Here is a 24657-nt window from a genome sequence, read left to right as displayed (position 1 = left end):
TTAAGAGAAAAATAATAAATAAAAAGTCTTGCTCACGGATTATTATTTTCTTCCCACCGAAAAAGAGGAAGACCATGGAAGCCCCTTGGCATTGTGGGTGCTGCTGTTGGTTTTGGAAAGAGGCCCATATAGGCGTCCTCGTATCATGCCTGCTTTGATCCAAATGCATTAGCATGGCAGGGCAAAGAACACAGTTAACAGTTGAGCGGGTTAGAAAAAAAAGGGCCAGCACCAGTGTGGATTGTTGGTTTTTGCTTGCTGTCTAAATTTACTCTGCCGAGCGTGTGGCTGTTGCAGATGGGCTGAGGGAGGGAGAGAGAGAGCGAGGGGGAAGGGTGGCTGGGCTGAGAGCAGTGATAGATAGAGGGGGGGTGGGGTATGGGGGTTGGTGGTTTGAGTGTAGTCAGGTCAGCCAGAGAGAGAGAGACAGAGAGACTAGCTAATAAGCAGGCCAAATGGATGAGCTAAGAGGAGGCGGCGAGGTCTGGGTTGTCACCCGGCTAATTTAAAAGGTAGAGGTATTGAAAGGGATTACCCCGTGTCAAAGTTCAATCCAAAGCTTGCAAAACATGTGAACTGCCTAGCCTTACTTTGTTTCAAACCATGATCCCAGACAAAGGAAACAACTCATCATGATTGTCATGCTCTGAATAGAGAATAGTTATTGTAACATACATGAACTGAATGTAGCCAATGGTTCTTTTTGTCTCAGGCAGCGGAATTTCTGGGTTCGATTTTTTTCTTGCGATACAGTATTTTTACGTACAGACTTTTTTGGTATTAACATTAAAAGGTGACTTGTCAGTACATTCAGAAGTTGTATGTAGGTTAACATGGATGACAACAGGAGTCTAGTTGGTGTAGGTCTCTACTGTAATTGAATCAGTGTTGACAGCTGGGATGTGACTTAAATCAAGAAGGGTGGTGGAGGGGGGCAGGAGCTCTCTCTCTTTAGCCCCCTTTGACTCAGAGACATTCCTCCAGGGCTGGGAGGGCTTTGGCAGGACCCAGTGTCCACAGACCCGCCCCCAAGCCCCTTCAGTCAGGAGCACAGATGGAAGGACAAGCTGCTCATTTTAGTTTTAGTCACGGTGGTGTGCTTCGGTCACAGGCCAGGCATTACTTCAGACTTCTCTGGTTCTGATCTCAGAGAACGCCATGCTTTACACAAGGAGGCTTTTGAAAGGCCGACTAGGCCATTTTTAAGTTATTATTGAAATATAATATATTTGTAGTCTATGTAACACAGCAATGAGACTGTACGAGGATCATTGTAGATGTAACTGATGTTGTTGCTCCACCTGGTAGCTAATGCATGGCTTGTTATCTGAGAATCCCATCTATCAACCTTTTTCTTGGCAGGAAGCCAACACAGCAAGAAGCCTCAGTGACGCGTTCTAAATTAAACAGAGCAAGGGTTGATGGTGAATCAGTGTAATTTCCCTCCTCTCAGTGAAAGGGAAGATAGTGGTTTGGGCTTAGTTAGAGTCTGTGCGTGTGATGAGTTGCTAGTTGCTCCGACAAAGGTCATCACAAACCGAAAGCTTAGAAAAACCTGAAATTGCATCTGATTTAAGAGACTCCCTTTGTTAACAAGGATAAAGAGTCTAGTTTGTAGCCCAGCTAGCTGCCCTTCCAGTCCTCCAGTCCAGCCCTCCCCATGCAGTGAATACATGGAAAGTCATTAATAGTGCTCCCTTTGATGCAGAACACACAGATGGTATTTGGTTAAGTGGAGGCATGGTGGCTTAGCTGAATTCTAGGCCGACCAGGAGGCAGGGAGGGCCCGTCATACAAACACCTACAGTCCTTGTCCAGTGGGTGGGTGTCAGAGAGAGAAGCGGGCAGGGCAAGGCAAGGCACCGCCCCCTGTCCTCTACAGCCCCTCTGACTCTCTCTCTACTGGTCTGGGAGTGTGAGGAGAAGGCAGGTGTTAGAAGGGGAGAACAAGCCCCTATTTGTTTCTTTAGGGCGGCATCGACCGACGGCAGCAGTGACCTGTAGTTTGTTTGAAAAGGGTGTTGGACCATTTCCGTATGGGTCTTGTAGTGTTTCTTGTAGATATTCTGCAAAAGTCTACAATTTCAGTTGTGAGAAACCGTATGTATAAGATTTGCCCGTCAATGACTAAACTTTGGACCAAAAACACAACACATTTCTCTAGCAACTCAAAGCTCATTTCTGCCACCAATAACCCCTACAGGAAAATCCCAAAACACCTTCCCTGAAAAACACAAACACCTTCCCTGAAAAACACAAACACCTTCCCTGAAAAACACAAACACCTTCCCTGAAAAACACAAACACCTTCCCTGAACAACACAAACACCTTCCCTGAAAAACACAAACACCTTCCCTGAACAACACAAACACCTTCCCTGAAAAACACAAACACCTTCCCTGAAAAACACAAACACCTTCCCTGAACAACACAAACACCTTCCCTGAAAAACACAAACACCTTCCCTGAAAAACACAAACACCTTCCCTGAAAAACACAAACACCTTCCCTGAAAAACACAAACACCTTCCCTGAAAAACACAAACACCTTCCCTGAAAAACACAAACACCTTCCCTGAAAAACACAAACACCTTCCCTGAAAAACACAAACACCTTCCCTGAACAACACAAACACCTTCCCTGAAAAACACAAACACCTTCCCTGAACAACACAAACACCTTCCCTGAAAAACACAAACACCTTCCCTGAAAAACACAAACACCTTCCCTGAAAAACACAAACACCTTCCCTGAACAACACAAACACCTTCCCTGAACAACACAAACACCTTCCCTGAAAAACACAAACACCTTCCCTGAACAACAACATTCCTCGTCTCCATGATGTGTTTGTTGCCTAACACATCACAGGCTGTGAAAATAAAGGTAACACCTGCAGAGGAAGGCCACCTGTTCCAAACTGAGCTTGACCTTGCCTGGTGTGTGTTATTGTGTGTGTGCGTGTGTGTGTGTCAAGCCCCAACAGGGGTTAAGGTACTCCAACGGCAGAGTAAACACAGAGCTGTGTCATAGCAGGCTAATCATTTACCCCACACATAATGGCTGCATTCTCTCTGCCTGAGTCACTACACACGCACGCACGCACGCACGCACGCACACACACACACACACACACACACACACACACACACACACACACACACACACACACACACACACACACACACACACACACACACACACACACAAACAGGGGGACCAGTGTTTATATCAAAACTACTGCAGAAGGGAACATAGAATATTGGTGTGTATTGAGTTATAGGTGTGTTGTGTTCACACAGAGGTCATTAAGGTGGTGGAAGTGAGAACCTATAAGCGTTATTTGTGCTCAGTAGTAAAAGAAAAAGGTTATTTTCATTGTCACATTGCATTTCAATGTGACAATACACTATGTTAGTTGGGGATGGAATAACTAGATTAAACTGAAGTTGATGAATCTATTTGTTTTTGTGAGGACTGATAGAACACTGTGTTTTGGTTTTGCTGGAGGATGTTCACAAACACTGCTTCTATCTGTCTGGGAAATCAGTATGTCTAAGGAAGTATCCAGAGAGCTACGAAGTAAAACCGTGTTACATTTATCTCTCCTTTATCTGTACTTATCTAACACTGCACATGCTGAACATCTCTTTGATACCTGGTACCTCTGAGTCAAATGGGGGAAAAATCATGAATGAAAAAGCAAACAACATTGTAGCTGTTTGTCAAATGTTTCAAAAGATCAATGGTAAACCAGGTAGAGTCTCTGCCCAGACTGTTGTTAAAGAGGGCTGGCTGGCTGGCTGGCTGGCTGGCTGGCTGGCTGGCTGACTGACTGGCTGGCTGGCTGGCTGGCTGGCTGGCTGGCTGGAGTGCTATCTATCGCCAGGCTCCCTGAATAAAAATGTCCTTTTCATACCTGCTGTTTTCATCTAGGCATGCAGTCCTCCAGTCTGAACACAGACCTGTCATCATTGTAGATCTATCTAAGAGAGAGAGGGAGAAAGGGGAAGAATGGGGGGGAGAGAGAGAGAGAGAGAGAGAAGAGAGAATTCACAAAATGTGACAAACACCAAATTGAGACTGGATGCAGAATTCTGCAAAAATATCCTCTGTATACAATTTAAAGCTCCAAATAATGCATGCAGAGCAGAATTAGGCCGATACCCGCTAATTATCAAAATCCTGAAAAGAGACATTACATTTCTACAACCACCTAAAAGGAAGCGATTCCCAAACCTTCCATAACAAAGCCATTACCTACAGAGAGATGAACCTGGAGATGAGTCCCCTAAGTATGCTGATCCTGGGGCTCTGTTCACAAACACACCCCACAGAGCCCCAGGACAGCAACACAATTAGACCCAACCAAATCATGAGAAAACAAAAAGATAATTACTTGACACATTGGAAAGAATTAACAAAACGACAGAGCAAACTAGAATGCTATTTGGCCCTAAACACAGAGTACACAGTGGCAGAACACCTGACCACTGTGACTGTGTGTAACGGTCGTCGTAGGAAGTGGACCAAAATGCAGCGGGTACGTGAATGCTCATATTTATTTTATTACAAACACCACACAAAAACAACAAAACAAAAAAAATTAACGACAGCTAACAGTTCTGCAGGCTAAACATAGCAGTGCACGAATACAACATCCCACAAAAGGACAGGTAAAACAGGGCTACCTAAGTATGACTCTCAATCAGCAACAACGATGTACAGCTATTCCTGATTGAGAGCCATACCAGGCCAACACAAAGAAATACACAACATAGAAAACCATAGAAATACAAAACAAGAACATACCCAAAAACCCCGGAACACATAAATCAAATACCCCCTGCCAGCTATGTGGTGTAGGAATGCACAAACGGCAGACTGTCCTCTGCACTGCTATGTTGAGGCATGTTGGGTCTTGAGTACAGTTATGGAGGGGGCCCAAATTCTGACTCCTGATGTGAAAAACAGACCTGAGTTAGGGACAGAGGAAGGGAAAGAAACGGTCACACCCCTGAGTTTTATGTACTGTAGGTCAGGAGCGATATAGGAGGAAAATCCTTTCTGACACAGCAACAACTTTAAAGAGCATACAGTATGTATACATCTTTAACATAGGGTCCTACTATATATATTTTCTTTAGATTCGTTTTGTAATCAGTCTTACCACTAGACTGTAACTGTATACTATGCTCTTGCCAGTGTGTTTGAAGCTGGAATCCTTAATGTTGAAACGGCCATGTTGGTTTGTGATATTACAACAACAAAGAAGTTAGTGAAAACAACGGACACTGTTTTTCCACCTCGGACATCATTGCACTCGCGACTGAGGAGCACAATATGTACTGCAACAACAACAAAATCTCAGCTCGACAACAAAACATATAACAGCTGTAGTGGGACAGCTGTAGTGGGACAGCTGTAGTGGGACAGCTGTAGTGGGACAGCTGTAGTGGGACAGCCAGTGGCGCTGTTTCCCCTACTGCAGATCCCATCCTTAAGCTGCAGGTGTCTGCTGTTGAGTAAAACACAACTCAGCCTGATGGTCATCTGGGAGTTTTCAACAGTGCACTGAATCTACACCACTCTGTCAACAGAAGTCCACCTACTGCATTCCCGCCAGACTACATGCTCTGGATGTAGAATAGAATAGTACTTTATTAGTCCATCTCTGGGGAGGAAATGCTGGTTATTCCACACACTAGAAAGCAGTCTAATCCCAGATCCCCAGTATGCTTTCAGTCTGCTCTTTGTTTCATGCTTGTTTCTATCTGGATTAGAGGGTAGCATGGATAGAGATTATACCAGGCAGTCTGAAAAAGACGGGACAGCATTAAGTTAATGACTCCCTCTTCCTTAAGTGAACAACAGGATTGGACAGGATTAAAAAGTGAACATTGATTCATGCTCTTATTTCTCCTATAAAGCTGTTAGGGAAGACAACTAGACCGTGAGTTGTAATGTAGTATGTTAGAAATAAAATATGGGTAACAATTTACATAAAGTTGTTCTTATACCGTTGTTGTCAGGTGTGTACGTACTGGTAGCGATGTCAGGTGCAGGAGAGCAGAGATTTGTGAACAGGCGCACACTTTATTGAGGCAAAAGTGCAAAACGAGCAAAACAGTCACAAGAATTATGTTTAACAATAAGCATCTACGTGAAAATACCACGGAAAAACAAACCAGTCTGGCGCGTCAACAACAAACACGTAACACAAACAATGTTACACAAAGACATGATGGGGAACAGAGGAATAAATACATGTAGATTGATTGGGGAATGAAAACCAGGTGTGCAGGGAACAAGACAAAACAAATGGATACATGAAAAATGGCTAGAAAGCCGGTGACGTCGACCGCTGAACGCCGCCCGAACAAGGAGAGGAGCCGACTTCGGCGGAAGTCATGACAGTTGTAGCTACAGTGGGGGAAAAAAGTATTTGATCCCCTGCTGATTTTGTACGTTTGCCCACTGACAAAGAAAGGATCAGTCTATAATTTTAATGGTAGGTTTATTTGAACAGTGAGAGACAGAATAACAACAAAAATATCCAGAAAAACGCATGTCAGAAATGTTATAAATTGATTTGCATTTTAATGAGGGAAATAAGTATTTGACCCCCTCTCATTCAGAAAGATTTCTGGCTCCCAGGTGTCTTTTATACAGGTAACGAGCTGAGATTAGGAGCACACTCTTAAAGGGAATGCTCCTAATCTCAGTTTGTTACCTGTATAAAAGACACCTGTCCACAGAAGCAATCAATCAGATTCCAAACTCTCCACCATGGCCAAGACCAAAGAGCTCTAAGAGGATGTCAGGGGCAAGATTGTAGACCTACACAAGGCTGGAATGAGCTACAAGACCATCGCCAAGCAGCTTGGTGAGAAGGTGACAACATTTGGTGCGATTATTCGCAAATGGAAGAAACACAAAAGAACTGTCAATCTCCCTCGGCCTGGGACTCCATGCAAGATATCACCTCGTGGAGTTGCAATGATCATGAGAACGGTGAGGAATCAGCCCAGAACTACACGGGAGGATCTTGTCAATGATCTCAAGGCAGCTGGGACCATAGTCACCAAGAAAACAATTGGTAACACACTACGCCGTGAAGGACTGAAATCCTGCAGCGTCCGCAAGGTCTCCCTGCTCAAGAATACATATACATGCCCGTCTGAAGTTTGCCAATGAACATCTGAATGACTCAGAGGACAACTGGTGAAAGTGTTGTGGTCAGATGAGACCAAAATAAGGCTCTTTGACATCAACTCAACTCGCCGTGTTTGGAGGAGGAGGAATGCTGCCTATGACCCCAAGAACACCATCTCCACCGTCAAACATGGAAGTGAAAACATTATGCTTTGGGGGTGTTTTTCTGCTAAGGGGACAGGACAACTTCACCGCATCAAAGGGACGATGGACGGGGCCGTGTACCATCAAATCTTGTGTGAGAACCTCCTTCCCTCAGCCAGGGCATTGAAAATGGGTCGTGGATGGGAATTCCAGCATGACAATGACCCAAAACACATGGCCAAGGCAACAAAGGAGTGGCTCAAGAAGAAGCACATTAAGGTCCTGGAGTGGCCTAGCCAGTCTCCAGACCTTAATCCCATAGAAAATCTGTGGAGGGAGCTGAAGGTTCGAGTTGCCAAACGTCAGCCTCGAAACCTTAATGACTTGGAGAAGATCTGCAAAGGGGAGTGGGACAAAATCCCTCCTGAGATGTGTGCAAACCTGGTGGCCAACTACAAGACACGTCTGACCTCTGTGATTGCCAACAAGGGTTTTGCCACCAAGTACTAAGTCATGTTTTGCAGAAGGGTCAAATACTTATTTCCCTCATTAAAATGCAAATAATTTTATAAAATTTTTGACATGCGTTTTTCTGGATTTTTTTATTGTTATTCTGTCTCTCACTTCAAATAAACCTACCATTGAAATTATAGACTGATCATTTCTTTGTCAGTGGGCAAATGTGCAAAATCAGCAGGGGATCAAATACTTTTTTCCCTCACTGTATACTCTGGAGAACTGTTGTGAAAAAGCCAAAACACAATTAAATGTACTGATTATATGCCATGCTTAATTAATTAAGCAGCTCTATTTACAGTGGCTTAATCTGGATGTTATTGTCAATCTAGTCACGTACATGCGTCTGAACTGAAGTTGTCTTTGTATAGTAATGGACCTGTAGTAGTTACTAACTGAAACAGCCTCAATCTCTGTCTCCAAGTCACTGAGGACCCACTGACTGCCCAACTCAAAGCTCTGAAAACCGATAGCTAGTTACGCACAGACAAAATTATAATAATATCAATCCATTCCACCGCTGAGAATTGACACGCTGCCAAGACGTCTTTCTTTATTTCCATATTTGTCTGTTATTTTTTCTCCTCGCCTTTGAGGAAAATAAAATACTTTTAAGGGGGCTTAGGGGAGACAGACAGTGTGGGTTTCATGTTTGCTCGCCTCTTTTGTCTGGGCCTGTTGGAGGCTGAATGTGGCTGGAGTTACAGGTTTAAAAGTCTGCACCATCACAGAATTGAGTCCCCCCCCCACCCCCTCTTCGACATTCTCAGGCTGCCATGTCACGCCCGATTCCAATCAGGCATCGCCCTAGATGCCCCCAGAACAGAGCCCACCACAACAATGGGTCCTAAAATCCTTGGCAGCCAGCAGAGTGTGTACCAGGCCCAGCCTGCTGTATAAAATTAAGGGAGAAGAAAAGCCTTTGATTTCTCAATAACGACTCTTCATTAAGATTATATTGTTAGCAATTTGTCAGGTATTTAAGCTGTCTTGTGAAGTACATAAGAGGTAGTGTGTTTCACTCGATTGAGCTGTGAAAAAAGCATCTAAAGCCCAGCTGATCGAGGCTGAATCAGGTCCAGATGGTACAGACAGACAGTGGTGTTGTTCATAGTCTGCTTTCTGGTGAAAATCTTTTCTGCCCTCTGAAGTAACATCTGGTTGCTGTCATCATCGTTGCCAGAGTTGTTATAATCAGAGTGTATTATTCTGTTCATTCCATAAAGGGTTTCTCATGCTCTCCTTCTCCCCCCCTCTCTCTCCATCCCTCTCTCGCCTCCCTCTCTCTCCTGCCTCTTTCTCTCCCTCCCTCGCTCTCTGTCTGTCCATCCTTTCCTCTCTCCAGGTGTGCTGAAGGACTACCTGCGTGAGTTGCCATACCCCCTCATCACAAAGCACCTGTATGAGGCTGTGTTAGACTCCATGGCTAAGAGGCCTCTGCGTATTGGAGCGGGAGGATGTGAGAATGACCTGGTGGACACAGAACAGACTGTCAGCCTGCTGGAGAACCTGCCAGAGGTGGAGAGGGTAAGGAGAAGATCCTTTTAAGGGCTTTTCACAATACTGAGCCATACCTGAGCCAAACCAAGCTGTACTGAGCTGGCCTGATTACGAATCCTCCATGTAGTTTCTGGAACCATGCTGTAAAAAAAGAAAATATCTGAGGCAGCGCAGTACAGTTGTGTTAGCCTGCCCTGTCCCAGCATGCTCTCTGTCTGTGTAATCCCAGTTGACCCTGCGGAGGCTGCTGGACCACCTGAAGCTGGTGGCGTCACACCACGACATCAACAAGATGACGTGTCAGAACCTGGCAGTGTGCTTCGGCCCCGTGCTGCTCAGCCAACGCCAGGAGGCCAGCTGCCATAGCAACCGCGTCTTCATCGACTCAGAAGAGCTGGCCAGTGCCCTGCACTTTAAGAAGCACATCGAGGTGCTGCACTACCTTCTGCAGCTATGGCCAGGTAACCTCCACCATAGAGATGCAATATTACTAGAGTGACCTATGTCATAAACCTTCATAACTCTAGAATTTCGCAGATAATGGCAGCCATCTTTGTCAGGGATAAATTAATATCTAGTCAACCTCATCCTTCATCCATTTTTTATAGTTGATTAATGACAAGCTTAATTATCTTTTATCTTGCAGTGAGTGTATGAGGCTTTAAGATCAGGCAGTCTGTGATTATGAACATCCTGGGCATTGTGAATCACTGAGCCAACAACTTAAACAACTAATTACATTTACACACTTTAAAAAGCACTCACCCAAAATCAAGACATTTCCTAGAAGGGCACTATGTTGGTGGAACTGCTTTCTAGCGCAAATTGCTCCTAGCTCTGTGGTTCTGTTCCAAACATGACTTTAAAAGGCTGGGCTTTCGCTTTGATCTCTGGTGGTTTGGCTTGGCTGACACACACACACACAGCAATTAGCCATTCGCCGCCATCTGTTCGATCGTCATAGATGAAATGCTCCACAGTGTGCTTCATCATATTGGGAGGGCCAAAGCCTTGTTGTAAACCAAGCTCATTGGGTAGTGCCGCTTTTATATAAATCACTGTCCAGAGAAAATATGGCACCCTATTGCCTATATATTGCACTTCTTCTGTTCAGAGCCCTATTGGCCCTGGTCAAAATAAGTGCACTATAAAGGGAATAGGGTGTAAAGTGTCAAATCAAAAATGCATCTTTTGACCAATGGGTAAAATACTATGTTAATTGTGTAGATACAGTGCATTCAGAAAGTATTCAGACCCCTTGACTTTTTCCCCAATTTGTTACGTTACAGCATTATTCTAAAATTGATAGTTTTTTTCCCTCAATCTACACACAATACCCCATAATGACAAAGCAAAAACAGTTTTTAGAAATGTTTGTAAGTTTATTAAAAATAAAAAACTGAAATATAACATTTACTTAAGTATTCAGACCCTTAGTACTTTGTTGAAGCAGCTTTGGCAGCAATTACAGCCTTGACCTAGAGTCTTCTTGGGTATGACGCTACAAGCTTGGCACACCTGTATTTGGGGAGTTTCTCAAATTCTTCTCTGCAGATCCTCTCAAGCTCTGACAAGTTGGATGGGGAACGTTGCTGCACAGCTATTTTCAGGTCACTCCAGAGATGTTCGATCGGGTTCAAGTCCGGGCTCTGGCCAGCTCTAGGAAGAGTCTTGGTGGTTCTAAACTCCTTCCATTTAAGAATGATGGAAGCCACTGTGTTCTTTGGGACCTTCAATGCTGCAGAAATGTTTTGGTACTCTTCCCCGGATCTTGTGAAATTGTGTTTTTTTTACTTTGGATAAAAGTAAAGACTCAGAGCTAGAAAATGGTATATCATACACTGCAGTTGAGGAACAATGGGAAAGTAATTCTGTTTGAAAGTTGATCAAGTTGTCCCTTGAATGTTTTGGTACACCTACTGGAGAGCTCTTCTTTGTCTACACCCATTCAGCATCGTTCACACCCTCTTAAGTCTTAGCCCCACCCATCTCTTTAAGGATTCACATGTGAGGCCATATGGTAAACACACGCTATATCAAATAAAATCTAAGTTTATTTGTCACATAAGGTGTAAACGGTACAGTGAAGTGGATCCTTGCATAGTAGTAATATCAAAAACAGAAAGTGTCCTGATATTTTATCATTATTAGATGACGCTTACCCGCCACACTTGTCTAAATTGATGGGTCATGTGAAGGAAATTCTATAACCATCCCTCAGCCACATCTAGCTAAGTGGATGGGTCACTATTGTCTAGACATGTACACATGTTCATGAAATACAATGGATGGCCATATCCACCCCCAGACACACCTGGCTAATTTGATGGGTCATGTAATAATCCGGCCGAAGTGGAGTCTTTTGTTTAGACATGTAGCTAGCTAGGTAGCTAGCTAGCTAGCTAAACAATGAACCGGCATAATCCCATCTCATACTACTACCAATACAAACATTGTCATAGCTGTAATATGAATCTGCAGGTAGCTAAAGCTAACAAACTAGGTTCAATGTTAGCTAGCTATAACTAGCAAATGGAAATTCTGGTTTGAAAAGTATTACTACACAGATCATACACATAACGTTAGCTAGCGAGCCAGCAAGCTAATGTTTGCTAGCTAACTAACAGTACGCTTTAACTTGCAATAAAAATGACTTTCTGACCAAATTTGAAATTTAGATTTGAAAATGTAGCTAGACTATTATCCGTATACATAAATGAACGGTTCACGGCAGATTGGGACCATTTAACTCTGTTTTGTTTGTAGCTACATCTTGTTAAGTCACTCTGGTTCACACCGACCGTGGCATGTGCAGAAAGTAGCCCATTACTTTTTCCAACTGATCTGTCAATAGCGCCTGCTAAATAATGCATTTTGATTTAAAAAAAAAATGTTTACGTTCGAATGCCGCTCCTGTGAAGTAGTGACGTGCGACAAACGCCTACTTTCCTGAAACTGGTCACAATAAGGTATTTCTGTTTTTTATTTTTAATACATTTGCAAAAATGTGTCATTATGGGGTATTAGGTGTAGATTGATGAGAAAAATAAATAATTTAATCAATTTTAGAATAAGGCTGTAATGTAACAAAATGTGGAAAAAGTGAAGGGGTCTGCATACTTTTCAAATTCATTGTAATTCTCTAGAAAACCAATGGTCTAAACTTCTTGTCTCTATCCTAATCCGTCCAAACGTTATTGAAGTTTTTAACCTTGTAGCATGGCCAGAATTAGGGTGACTAAATCAATGGAGGCCAGAGAAACAAAGTGGTAAAAAAATCTGGAAAATTGTTTTGCATCAGCTTGGCTGGATTCTGTGCAAGAACATGGCTACCTGACAGGCTCATCTTTCTTTTCGAATCCGCAGGACATTAAACAATATAGAGGTAAGATGGATATCAGTTTAGAGACATGACGTAGTATTTTCATATTTCAGTATACGCTTTTCATATTAATTCGAAATTCCTGTTCTTTTTCAAAGATTTCTCACAAAAATAAGCGTATCTCTGTGAAATGACAACAGCGCACTGAGCGTATACCAAGCTTTTTTATTTTCAAAGCATTTTACATTTATTTCAGCTCGTGTCATGCTAAATTAGCTTTCTGTGACCCATGGAAGCAACTTTGAAGACGACGACCACAATATGTAAAATCCTCAAAAGAGAAACCTGCACCGCTATGTCAACTGAGCTCGGGGCTTATTATCGGATGTATTAGGTTACGAAATCTGACTTTTTATATACAGTTGAAGTCGGAAGTTTACATACACCTTAGCCAAATACATGTAAACTCAGTTTTTCACAATTCCCGACATTTAATCCGAGTACAAATTCCCTGTCTTAAATCAGTTAGAATCACCACTTTATTTTAAGAATTTGAAATGTCAGAATAATAGTAGAGAGAATGATTTATTTCAGCTTTTATTTCTTTCATCACATTCCCAGTGGGTCAGAAGTTTACATACACTCAATTAGTATTTGGTAGCATTTCCTTTAAATTAAGTAACTTGGGTCAAACTTTTCGGGTAGCCTTCCACAAGCTTCCCACGATAAGCTGGGTGAATTTTGGCCCATTCCTCCTGACAGAGCTGGTGTAACTGAGTCAGGTTTGTAGGCCTCCTTGCTCACACACGCTTTTTCACTTCTGCCCACAAATTTTCTATAGGTTGAGGTTAGGGATTTGTGATGGCCTCTCCAACACCTTCAATTTGTTGTCCTTAAGCCATTTTGCCACTTTGGAAGTATGCTTTGGGTCATTGTCCATTTGGAAGACCCATTTGCGACCAAGCTTTAACTTCTTGACTGATGTCTTGAGATGTTGCTTCAATATATCCACATAATTTTCCTCCCTCATGATGCCATCTATTTTGTGAAGTGCACCAGTCCTTCCTGCAGCAAAGCACCCCCACAACATGATGCTGCCACCCCCGTGCTTCACGGTTGGGATGGTGTTCTTTGGCCTCCCTCTTTTTCCTCTAAATATAACGATGGTCATTATGGCCAAACAGTTCTATTTTTGTTTCATCACACCAGAGGACATTTCTCCAAAAAGTACGATCTTTGTCTCCATGTGCAGTTGCAAACCGTAGTCTGGCTTTTTTATTGCGGATTTGGAGCAGTGGCTTCTTCCTTGCTGAGCGGCCTTTCAGGTTATGTGGATATAGGACTCGTTTTACTGTGGATATAGATACTTTTGTACCTGTTTCCTCCAGCATCTTCACAAGGTCCTTTGCTGTTGTTCTGGGATTGATTTGCACTTTTTGCACCAAAGTACGTTCATCTCTAGGAGACAGAACGCGTCTCCTTCCTGAGCGGTATGACGGCTGCGTTGTCCCATGGTGTTTATACTTGCGTACTATCGTTTGTACAGATGAATGTGGTACCTTCAGGTGTTTGGAAATTGCTCCCAAGGATGAACCATACTTGTGGAGGTCTACAATTGTTCTTCTGAGGTCTTGGCTGATTTCTTTTGATTTTCCCATGATGTCAAGCAAAGAGGCACTGCGTTTGAAGGTAGGCCTTGAAATACATCCACAGGTACACCTCCAATTGACACAAATAATGTCAATTAGCCTATCAGAAGCTTCTAACGCCATGACATCATTTTCTGTAATTTTCCAAGCTGTTTAAAGGCACAGTCAACTTAGTGTATGTAAACTTCTGACCCACTGGAATTGTGATACAGTGAATTATAAGTGAAATAATCTGTCTGTAAACAATTGTTGGAAAAATTGCTTGTGTCATGCACAAAGTAGATGTGTCATGCACAAAGTAGATGTCCTAACCAAGTGTATGTAAACTTCCGACTTCAACTGACTTCAACTTTTAATGTTAATGATATGTTAGAGAAGACCCGACTATTCAAAACGTGAATAATTATATTTGTCTTGGTAAAATGTACTTTACAACATAAGGAAGTGAAATTTCATCACCAAATCGCATTTTCACCCGCTCTGGGCAGAGTGGGTGGACACCCTGTAGGGTGTCGTTTGGGATGCAGACAGACATCCTGGACCAACTGTGGCTCTATGGTTGGTCATTTGTCTCCCTGTCCAACTGTTCTGCTCTCAGCAGCTGTCTTCTTTGTGTGCACAGTGACATGAGAACAGATACGCACCGTCGAGTACAGGGATATAGGGAGGGATATGAGAGAGAGAGGGGTATGAGTGTTGGGTTGCTAGGCGGTTTAGATGTCAAAGCCTGTGTTATTGTTTAAGTCTGAGGAGGATGGAGAATAGAAGCCTATAAGGCTAAACCTGTCTGATCCCCTCAGATCACTAACATTCCAACTGCACTAACGGCATTTAACTTCATAGTGTTGTTTACGTACGCTGCATGGCGTACTGCTTAAGATTACACTTGCAAGGCAAGCAACTCCTCGCTGTCCCTGCCCTCCAAATTGACTCCCATTCTGCTTATTAATATGTTAAAACATGACCTTTATTTATTTTTTTATACGATTTCATTTGATATTTTATCAAATGTACAAAACAGACATCATACAAACATCAACTTCATCACTCCTACCCAGACCCACTACCCATCACCCCATTTCCATCAACTACATCACTCCTACCCAGACCCACTAGCCATCACCCCATCTCCATCAACTACATCACTCCTACCCAGACCCACTAGCCATCACCCCATCTCCATCAACTACATCACTCCTACCCAGACCCACTAGCCATCACCCCATCTCCATCAACTACATCACTCCTACCCAGACCCACTACCCATCACCCCATCTCCATCAACTACATCACTCCTACCCAGACCCACTAGCCATCACCCCATCTCCATCAACTACATCACTCCTACCCAGACCCACTAGCCATCACCCCATCTCCATCAACTACATCACTCCTACCCAGACCCACTAGCCATCACCCCATCTCCATCAACTACATCACTCCTACCCAGACCCACTACCCATCACCCCTATCTCCATCAACTACATCACTCCTACCCAGACCCACTAGCCATCACCCCTATCTCCATCAACTACATCACTCCTACCCAGACCCACTAGCCATCACCCCTATCTCCATCAACTACATCACTCCTACCCAGACCCACTACCCATCACCCCTATCTCCATCAACTTCATCACTCCTACCCAGACCCACTAGCCATCACCCCTATCTCCATCAACTACATCACTCCTACCCAGACCCACTAGCCATCACCCCTATCTCCATCAACTACATCACTCCTACCCAGACCCACTACCCATCACCCCTATCTCCATCAACTTCATCACTCCTACCCAGACCCACTAGCCATCACCCCTATCTCCATCAACTACATCACTCCTACCCAGACCCACTAGCCATCACCCCTATCTCCATCAACTACATCACTCCTACCCAGACCCACTAGCCATCACCCCTATCTCCATCAACTACATCACTCCTACCCAGACCCACTACCCATCACCCCTATCTCCAGCGCCCGTATCACTTTCCACCACATGGCCTCAAACTGCACGATTTTGTTAAAATATGACTTTTCGTACCCTCTCCACCTAGGATATTCCAGTCCTAACCTTAGCCCTTAGCCCTCCCAGCTTCACCCTAACATTTCACAATCATTATGAGATATGTTCAGCCTCTACACGAGGTCCACACCTTCCACTGCATTGTTGCATAGTCCTGGAGTGTGTGGCTGGGGTTATGTGAATGTGTTTCTGGGGTTGTGTGAGTGTGTGTCTGGGGTTGTGTGAATGTGTTTCTGGGGTTGTGTGAGTGTGTTTCTGGGGTTGTGTGAGTGTGTGTCTGGGGTTGTGTGAATGTGTTTCTGGGGTTGTGTGAGTGTGTTTCTGGGGTTGTGTGAGTGTGTGTCTGGGGTTGTGTGAATGTGTTTCTGGGGTTGTGTGAATGTGTTTCTGGGGTTGTGTGAATGTGTTTCTGGGTTTGTGTGAGTGTGTGTCTGGGGTTGTGTGAATGTGTTTCTGGGGTTGTGTGAATTTGTTTCTGGGGTTGTGTGAATTTGTTTCTGGGGTTGTGTGAGTGTGTTTCTGGGGTTGTGTGAGTGTGTGTCTGGGGTTGTGTGAATGTGTTTCTGGGGTTGTGTGAGTGTGTTTCTGGGGTTGTGTGAATGTGTTTCTGGGGTTGTGTGAGTGTGTGTCTGGGGTTGTGTGGGTGTGTCTGGGGTTGTGTGTGTGTTTCTGGGGTTGTGAATGTGTGTCTGGGGTTGTGTGAGTGTGTGTCTGGGGTTGTGTGAATGTGTTTCTGGGGTTGTGTGAATGTGTTTCTGGGGTTGTGTGAATTTGTTTCTGGGGTTGTGTGAGTGTGTTTCTGGGGTTGTGTGAGTGTGTTTCTGGGGTTGTGTGAGTGTGTGTCTGGGGTTGTGAGTGTGTGTCTGGGGTTGTGTGAATGTGTTTCTGGGGTTGTGTGGGTGTGTCTGGGGTTGTGTGCGTGTGTCTGGGGTTGTGTGCGTGTGTCTGGGGTTGTGAGTGTGTTTCTGGGGTTGTGAATGTGTGTCTGGGGTTGTGTGAGTGTGTGTCTGGGGTTGTGTGAGTGTGTGTCTGGGGTTGTGTGAGTGTGTTTCTGGGGTTGTGTGAATGTGTTTCTGGGGTTGTGTGGGTGTGTCTGGGGTTGTGTGAGTGTGTGTCTGGGGTTGTGTGAATGTGTTTCTGGGGTTGTGTGAGTGTGTGTCTGGGGTTGTGTGAATGTGTTTCTGGGGTTGTGTGGGTGTGTCTGGGGTTGTGTGAGTGTGTGTCTGGGGTTGTGTGAATGTGTTTCTGGGGTTGTGTGGGTGTGTCTGGGGTTGTGTGAATGTGTTTCTGGGGTTGTGTGAGTGTGTGTCTGGGGTTGTGTGTGTGTGTGTGTCTGGGGTTGTGAGTGTGTTTCTGGGGTTGTGAATGTGTGTCTGGGGTTGTGTGAATGTGTTTCTGGGGTTGTGTGGGTGTGTCTGGGGTTGTGTGAGTGTGTGTCTGGGGTTGTGTGAGTGTGTGTCTGGGGTTGTGTGTGTGTGTGTGTCTGGGGTTGTGAATGTGTGTCTGGGGTTGAGAATGTGTTTCTGGGGTTGTGTGGGTGTGTCTGGGGTTGTGTGAGTGTGTTTCTGGGGTTGTGTGGGTGTGTCTGGGGTTGTGTGAGTGTGTGTCTGGGGTTGTGTGAATGTGTTTCTGGGGTTGTGTGGGTGTTTCTGGGGTTGTGTGGGTGTGTCTGGGGTTGTGTGAGTGTGTGTCTGGGGTTGTGTGAATGTGTTTCTGGGGTTGTGTGGGTGTTTCTGGGGTTGTGTGGGTGTATCTGGGGTTGTGTGAGTGTGTGTCTGGGGTTGTGTGAATGTGTTTCTGGGGTTGTGTGGGTGTTTCTGGGGTTGTGTGGGTGTTTCTGGGGTTGTGTGGGTGTTTCTGGGGTTGTGTGGGTGTATCTGGGGTTGTGTGAGTGTGTTTCTGGGGTTGTGTGGGTGTTTCTGGGGTTGTGTGGGTGTGTCTGGGGTTGTGTGGGTGTTTCTGGGGTTATGTGAGTGTGTGTCTGGGGTTATGTGATTGGGAGAGTTGGCTTGTCCTCTGTACTTGCTATGTTTTCAATGGGGGAGGAGGGTGTTAATGAACGGTGTGTGTGTGGGCAGATATGTGTCTGTATGTGACTGCTTGGCCTTGGTATTTGGTGAATTTCATAAGGAGGTGAAAGTGTGCGTGTGACTCAATGGCCTTGGTGACCGCTGTGCTTTTCTGGTGAGTGTGTGTGTGGTCGTGCTTGTGTGTGTTGTGTGTGTGCGCGCATGTGTGCTTGCGGGCATGTGTGTTTGGGCAGAGAGCAGGTGGTCAGGGATTGCAGAGTGGTGAAGTGAGGGGAGAGGAGGAGAGGGGAGAGGAGAGGAGAGGGGAGGGGAGGGGAGAGGAGAGGGGAGGGGAGGGGAGGGGAGGGGAGAGGAGAGGAGAGGAGAGGAGAGGAGAGGAGAGGAGAGGAGAGGAGAGGAGAGGAGAGGAGAGGGAGAGGAGAGGAGAGGAGAGGAGAGGAGAGGGGAGGGGGGAGAGGAGAGGAGAGGAGAGGAGAGGGAAAGGGAGAAGGGTGTGTGAGGCTCTGGATATTTTTAACTTGTCAGGGACATTTGATATAAACAAATGCATTCATTCGTTTTATTAACAAATATCAATACAAAAACGAAGGTCCACCAAAGCAAAAACCTGATAAAAAATGAATTTGTACGAATGTTAAGTACAGAAATAGTTTGCTCACTGGGAAATAACAGACAACAGTTTGGAGTTTGAGACAGCAACTATGTGAGCTTATTACAGTGTTATAGACACTTCGTCCTGGGACTTCCTATGTAGAAGAATGTAGAAGAATCCCATACCTTCTAACAACTCTTGTGTAGCTTGTGAAGTCATAGAGCAAAACATGTTACATATCCATGTTCGTGGGAGTCTCAGCTTTTAATAAGTCAAACCATCCGGACTCTACAGACGTTTTTGTCGAAAGACCCGGCACACCGCGCCGGCGTTACGGTGGGACTCATTGAAAGCATTCATACAGTATGATATCAAAATCAGCTGTTGGCTTTGCTGTACCACTGTGGGGCTTGTGTACTTTACTTTCTACCTTCTTCAGCATGAAATAGCTGTCACAGTAAAGTCGAGTTTCAAGGTCTTTCATGTCAACTGGCTGCTTGACTGGTTGCTTTTTGTTGCAGTGAGTGGACATGTCAGTTTTACCTCTGAAATGTTTTTTGTTTGTTTTGTTTTGTTTTATTCCGCCACTGACAGTAGGAGGTATGTAAAGGTGTACTGTGGGGGACACCGTGTAGCAGGAACACAGAGAGACAGACAGGTAACTGGGCTGTGGTGGCTGGAGTGTTGGAGTGCTCAGTGTTCTGTTCTTCTCCTTAGCTCAGACATGCTCATATCATGTGATTCCTTCCTAGCCCTTCTTCACCCCACAGAAGGTCCGTGTGTTAGGTCAGTTCACAGACATTTGAAGACTAGGTAAAAAGTACAGCTGTAGAAGTGAAGTAGTAGAGTGTGTTGGAGTGGCTTTGGCATATTTCTATGCAGCATGGCATGGGTTAATGTCTGAAATACCACTTTTAGACTGTGACTGTACTCCAGGAGGACCTTGTGTATACAGTGTGCTTGAATGAAAATTATAATATTTTTTATTTGAATAACTGGTTTGCACCAACAATGCTTGGAGATGTTGTGCCATACACCAGGAGTTAACAGAGCTAGGACTATGGCGTTGACTGAATAACTTCCTGCTTACTCTTTAACTTACTCTTTCTTTCTCTCTCCTATGTCTTTCCATCTCTCCTTATAGTGGTGGACCCACATGGCAAGACCTCGTCCCCCATCCTGGAGCACCCCGGCCCAGCCGACCAGCCTGCTGCTCCACCCCTGCGTCGGAGGAAGGAGCGTCCCCAGGTGCTGAACTTGAGTGATGCAGAGATGGCCGGGGTGCTGCGACCTAGGCCGGGCCGACTGGACAGCCCTAGCAACCGTTATGCCGGTGACTGGAGCCGCTGTGGAGAGCGCTACTTCCCCCCTCCTCTGCCCCAGGAGGAAAATGACTATGATGATGTTCCTTCTGAGGATATGGAGGTCACTGAGGAGGGACAGGAAGGAGAGGACAGGGGGAAGGAGGGGGGAGAGGAGCTGAGACAGGAAGGATTACTGGACAGGGGACAGGAGGAAGGACAGGCAGAGCCACCTACAGCAAAACAGGAACCCCCACTACTCCAGGAGGTGATGGAGGGACCTGTAGAGAAGGAGGAAGAGGAGAGAGAAGCAGAGGAGGAGAGAGTGGAGGAGAGCGATGTCTCCAGTGGCGATCAGCCGTCAGACGATAGGGTGTGTGATGATGATGATGATGATGATGATGAGCGCATCCTGCCCCTCCACAACCCCAAAGAGCACACATACCAGGCTTACATGAAGATCCAGGACATCAGCCCCGTTCTCAGCAACAGGGTCAACCTGCGAGACCTGCAGGAGAGCATCGACACGCTCATAGGCAACCTGGAGAGAGAGCTCAACAAGAACAATCTCAAAGTTAGCTACTGACTCAACACACATTCAGCCCAACAGGCTACTGACTCAAACACACACAGCTCAACAGGCTACTGACTCAACACACAGCCCAACAGGCTACTGACTCAACACACACAGCCTCAACAGGCTACTGACTCAAAAACACAGCCCAACAGGCTACTGACTCAAACACACAGCCGTTACAGGCTATTGACTCAACACACACAGCCCAACAGGCTACTGACTCAACACACACAGCCCCAACAGGCTACTGACTCAACACACAGCCCAACAGGCTACTGACTCAAACACACAGCTCAACAGGCTACTGACTCAACACACAGCCCAACAGGCTACTGACTCAAACACACAGCCCCAACAGGCTACTGACTCAACACACACAGCCCCAACAGGCTACTGACTCAACACACAGCCCAACAGGCTTAGCTAATTCTAAAGGCTTCGAGACTGGAGAGTTGTTGGGGTTCAGGAATTGGGCTCCAGGGTTGCCGTGGTGACTCTTAATAAAGACGACTCAGTGGCACGTGCACCCGTGTCGTGTCGTGCGCCCCTGCAGAACTCTGGTGTTTAGAACTCTGGTGCGTGATTGGCTGGACACTTCATTTAACACCTACCCACAAGACATTATTTGATGTTTCATTAATGTTTTGCTTTTGATGACTTGTTTTTACATGTCGCTCATGTTCTGTTGTTCTTATCCGGTTGTTGTTGTTGCTTCTCTTCTTATTAGAAGAACCCATTGACCCCCAGGGGTGTAAACGGTGCCTTAATTGTGTGAAGGTGGGACTTTAAGGCAGGGGAGAGCTTTTCTATTGAGGTACGAAACATTATGACGTACAGCAATGCACTTATGAGGCAGGCTTTAGTGTATAGTGCAAGTCATTTAGGTATATGGTACATGCAGTATAGCTGGCTATGGACTGGGAGGAGAACCAGGGAGGGGGCGAGCCCTCTGAACCCTCCTCCTCCTCGGGTACGAGTACAAACGTATCATACAGTCACATACATACCTGCTCCATTACCATGAAGAAACACATAAACAAGGAGATAATCGATGATACGTGTTTCTCTCTACCTGCTAGAACAGAGCAGCTAATCTGTAGCAACAAACAGAGATAGAAAAAAACAACTCATGTGATGTCATGTATTTGAAAAATGAATTAGTGAATATGACATGGGTGAAAACCATTAATATCTGGTTTTCTTTTAGCCCTTCTTCCCCAACATCCCACATGATCTAGACCAGGGTTTGGTCTTAATGTGCACCCAGGGGTTCCCCAGAAACCCTGATCAAGACCACACGTATCAAACTCATTCCACGGAGGGCCCAGTGTCTGCGGGTTTTCGCTCCTCCCTTGTGCTTAATTGATTAATTAAGGTAATGAATTAGTAAGGAACTCCCTACACCTGGTTGTCTAGGGCTTAATTGAAATGGAAAAACCTGCAGACACTAGGCCCTCCATGGAATGACTTTCAGACCCATGATCTAGACAGACAGTGATCACCTGCGGGTTTAAAGAGGAAAAAGTCAAATATGGGAAACTTACGTATGGTACATACTGCCTGCAGAACAGCCGTTCACGTGTTTCATAGAAACAGTTACTGTGTGGAGAGGGCTCTGGCTAGTACGACACGTGAGTCCACTACCTAAATAGATAAAGGCAAGTTTTCAGAAATCCAGGGATTCAGAATGATCAGTATTTAACATATTTATGTATATATAAATGTATTTGGAGTATATATATTATTTTTTACAGCTTATATATATATTTCCATACAGGCATATTTAAATGCTCTCCATAACCTTGTAGTGTTGACCCATGATAGACTATATAGACGGGTTGGTTGTTAAGCAACAAAACCAACACGTGCAACTATGGGGTAAAACAGACGGGTTTGGCTTAGACTGTTGATAACATGTCAACTATATTTTGTTTCTGATGTTCATTGAAAACAAATACATTTGCACAATGAGCACTTGTCTCTCAAATACATTGTTACAGTTGGTTAGTTAGCTAGAGAATATTCGCCATATTAGCATAGACGTGACATCAGTCAAAACAAGACATGGTATCAAGAACAAGATAAAACAAGCTGAAACGAGCCACCTACAATTCCCCACATGGCAGCTTCTTGTCATTGTTGCTAGCTATCTGGCCATCCAGGACCACAACAACACATGGCCTTCTGCCCCATTGAAATGCGTGCATGGTTTTCGTGACGTTGTCACCTAACCCGTCTATGTTTGTTTCCTCCCACTTAAGCTACCTGTACACATCTTAAACGTGCTGGACTAATGGTACAACTTAAGCTGTAATATATATGACATAGAAATACGTTCTTGCGGAAAGAGAGATATTGTTATTTTTGTTATATTTTTTTGTACATATTTGGCATCTGTTTTTGTCGCCGGTTGGTCTAATCTGTGTTCATAGTTGTGTTTAAAAGGTACTGATGAACATTGTTGCATGGTCAAAAGCTTTATTACTGACTTAAACCAGTATATTTCCCACCTGAGGTTATCGTATCATATTTATGTGTACATGGAGATTCTTTTCTATTCGTTCCTATCCCACTTTTTTGTCATCCCTTTGACAGCTGCTCACACAGACTAACAACCAGGTTCAAAAGAACATTTAATTGAAAGACTAAAAGAAAGGAAAATCATTCAGCTAGCTAGTCCCTAAGGCGATTGCACTGCAGTGCAGTAGTTTCCTATGTTGATGGGAAACTATCCAGTGAAGCTTTCATTATATAAGGATGTTTTTCTGGTTCTGGCCTGGCCCTTGTTCCTCTCCTCCAGATCTGTCCCTTGTTCCTCTCCTCCTCCTCCGGATCTGGCCCTTGTTCCTCTCCTCCTCCTCCGGATCTGGCCCTTGTTCCTCTCCTCCGGATCTGGCCCTTGTTCCTCTCCTCCGGATCTGGCCCTTGTTCCTCTCCTCCGGATCTGGCCCTTGTTCCTCTCCTCCGGATCTGGCCCTTGTTCCTCTCCTCCGGATCTGGCCCTTGTTCCTCTCCTCTGGATCTGGCCCTTGTTCCTCTCCTCCGGGCCTAGCCTGGCCCTGGTTCCTCTCCTCCGGGTCTGGCCCTGGTTCCTCTCCTCCGGGCCTAGCCTGGCCCTTTTTCCTCTCCTCTGGGCCTGGCCTGGCCCTTTTTCCTCTCCTCCGGGCCTGGCCTGGCCCTGTTTCCTCTCCTCCAGGCCTGGCCTAGCACTGTATCTATCAATGCATTCCTCCCTCTTCTCTCTTTCTCTAACCCCCTCCCTCCTTACCTCTCTTAATCAGTGTGTCACATGTCCACATTGTGTCTGAGCCCGTGCACATGTACAGTAGGTGTCATATGGTCAACGTGTTTCTGTAATAGTTGTTTTGTTTCATCTCTGTCCTGTTTGTATGTATGTCTTGGAAACAGAAAGCAATGATGAAAGCATCACTAAATAGAATAATACTTTGTACTGATCTTGAGAAATGTATGGTCATATTAAAGTATATATTTCACATGGCCTTGCGTCTTTCTGGTTATTACATTTTGTCAAGTTGATTCAACCATGTTCTGCTGCCAAATCATTGGCCTGTAGATGAGAGTACAGTGAAACACTCAAAGCATCCCATTTTGAGATGTAATGTCTGTTATATGTCTTTTTGCTATTCCCTTTAGACCAGTATTAAAATGTCGTAACATTAACAGTCATTAACAGTCAGTTATTTATTGGGTCTTGGTTTCTACTGATGTTGCTTTCAGAATCTGCTACTGTGCTTTGACTTCCTGCCTTTAAGTTAGAAGTGATTTCAAATAAGGGTTTCCAAGGTATTAGGGTTCAAATAAGGCTTTTTAAGGTATTAGGG

General features: G+C 44.8%; 1 protein-coding gene across 2 annotated transcripts in view; it reads left to right on the top strand.

Annotated features, from left to right (window-relative positions):
* The window catches only part of LOC106560448 (rho GTPase-activating protein SYDE2), a 67006-nt gene extending 42692 nt beyond the window's left edge, over positions 1-24314 (top strand). For both annotated transcript variants that reach the window (XM_014123369.2, XM_014123370.2), the window contains exons 5-7: positions 9163-9344; positions 9547-9778; positions 20082-24314. In XM_014123369.2, the coding sequence (XP_013978844.2) occupies positions 9163-9344; positions 9547-9778; positions 20082-20824 (1157 nt within the window). In that variant the 3' untranslated portion in view covers positions 20825-24314. The remainder of the gene's footprint in view (positions 1-9162; positions 9345-9546; positions 9779-20081) is intronic.
* The last annotated feature ends 343 nt before the right edge of the window (positions 24315-24657 follow it).

Source organism: Salmo salar, chromosome ssa10, assembly GCF_905237065.1.
Source record: "Salmo salar chromosome ssa10, Ssal_v3.1, whole genome shotgun sequence".
NCBI classification, from domain to species: domain Eukaryota; kingdom Metazoa; phylum Chordata; class Actinopteri; order Salmoniformes; family Salmonidae; genus Salmo; species Salmo salar.
Note: the sequence above shows the minus strand (reverse complement) of the source record. Positions and strands in the feature narration are given on the sequence as shown.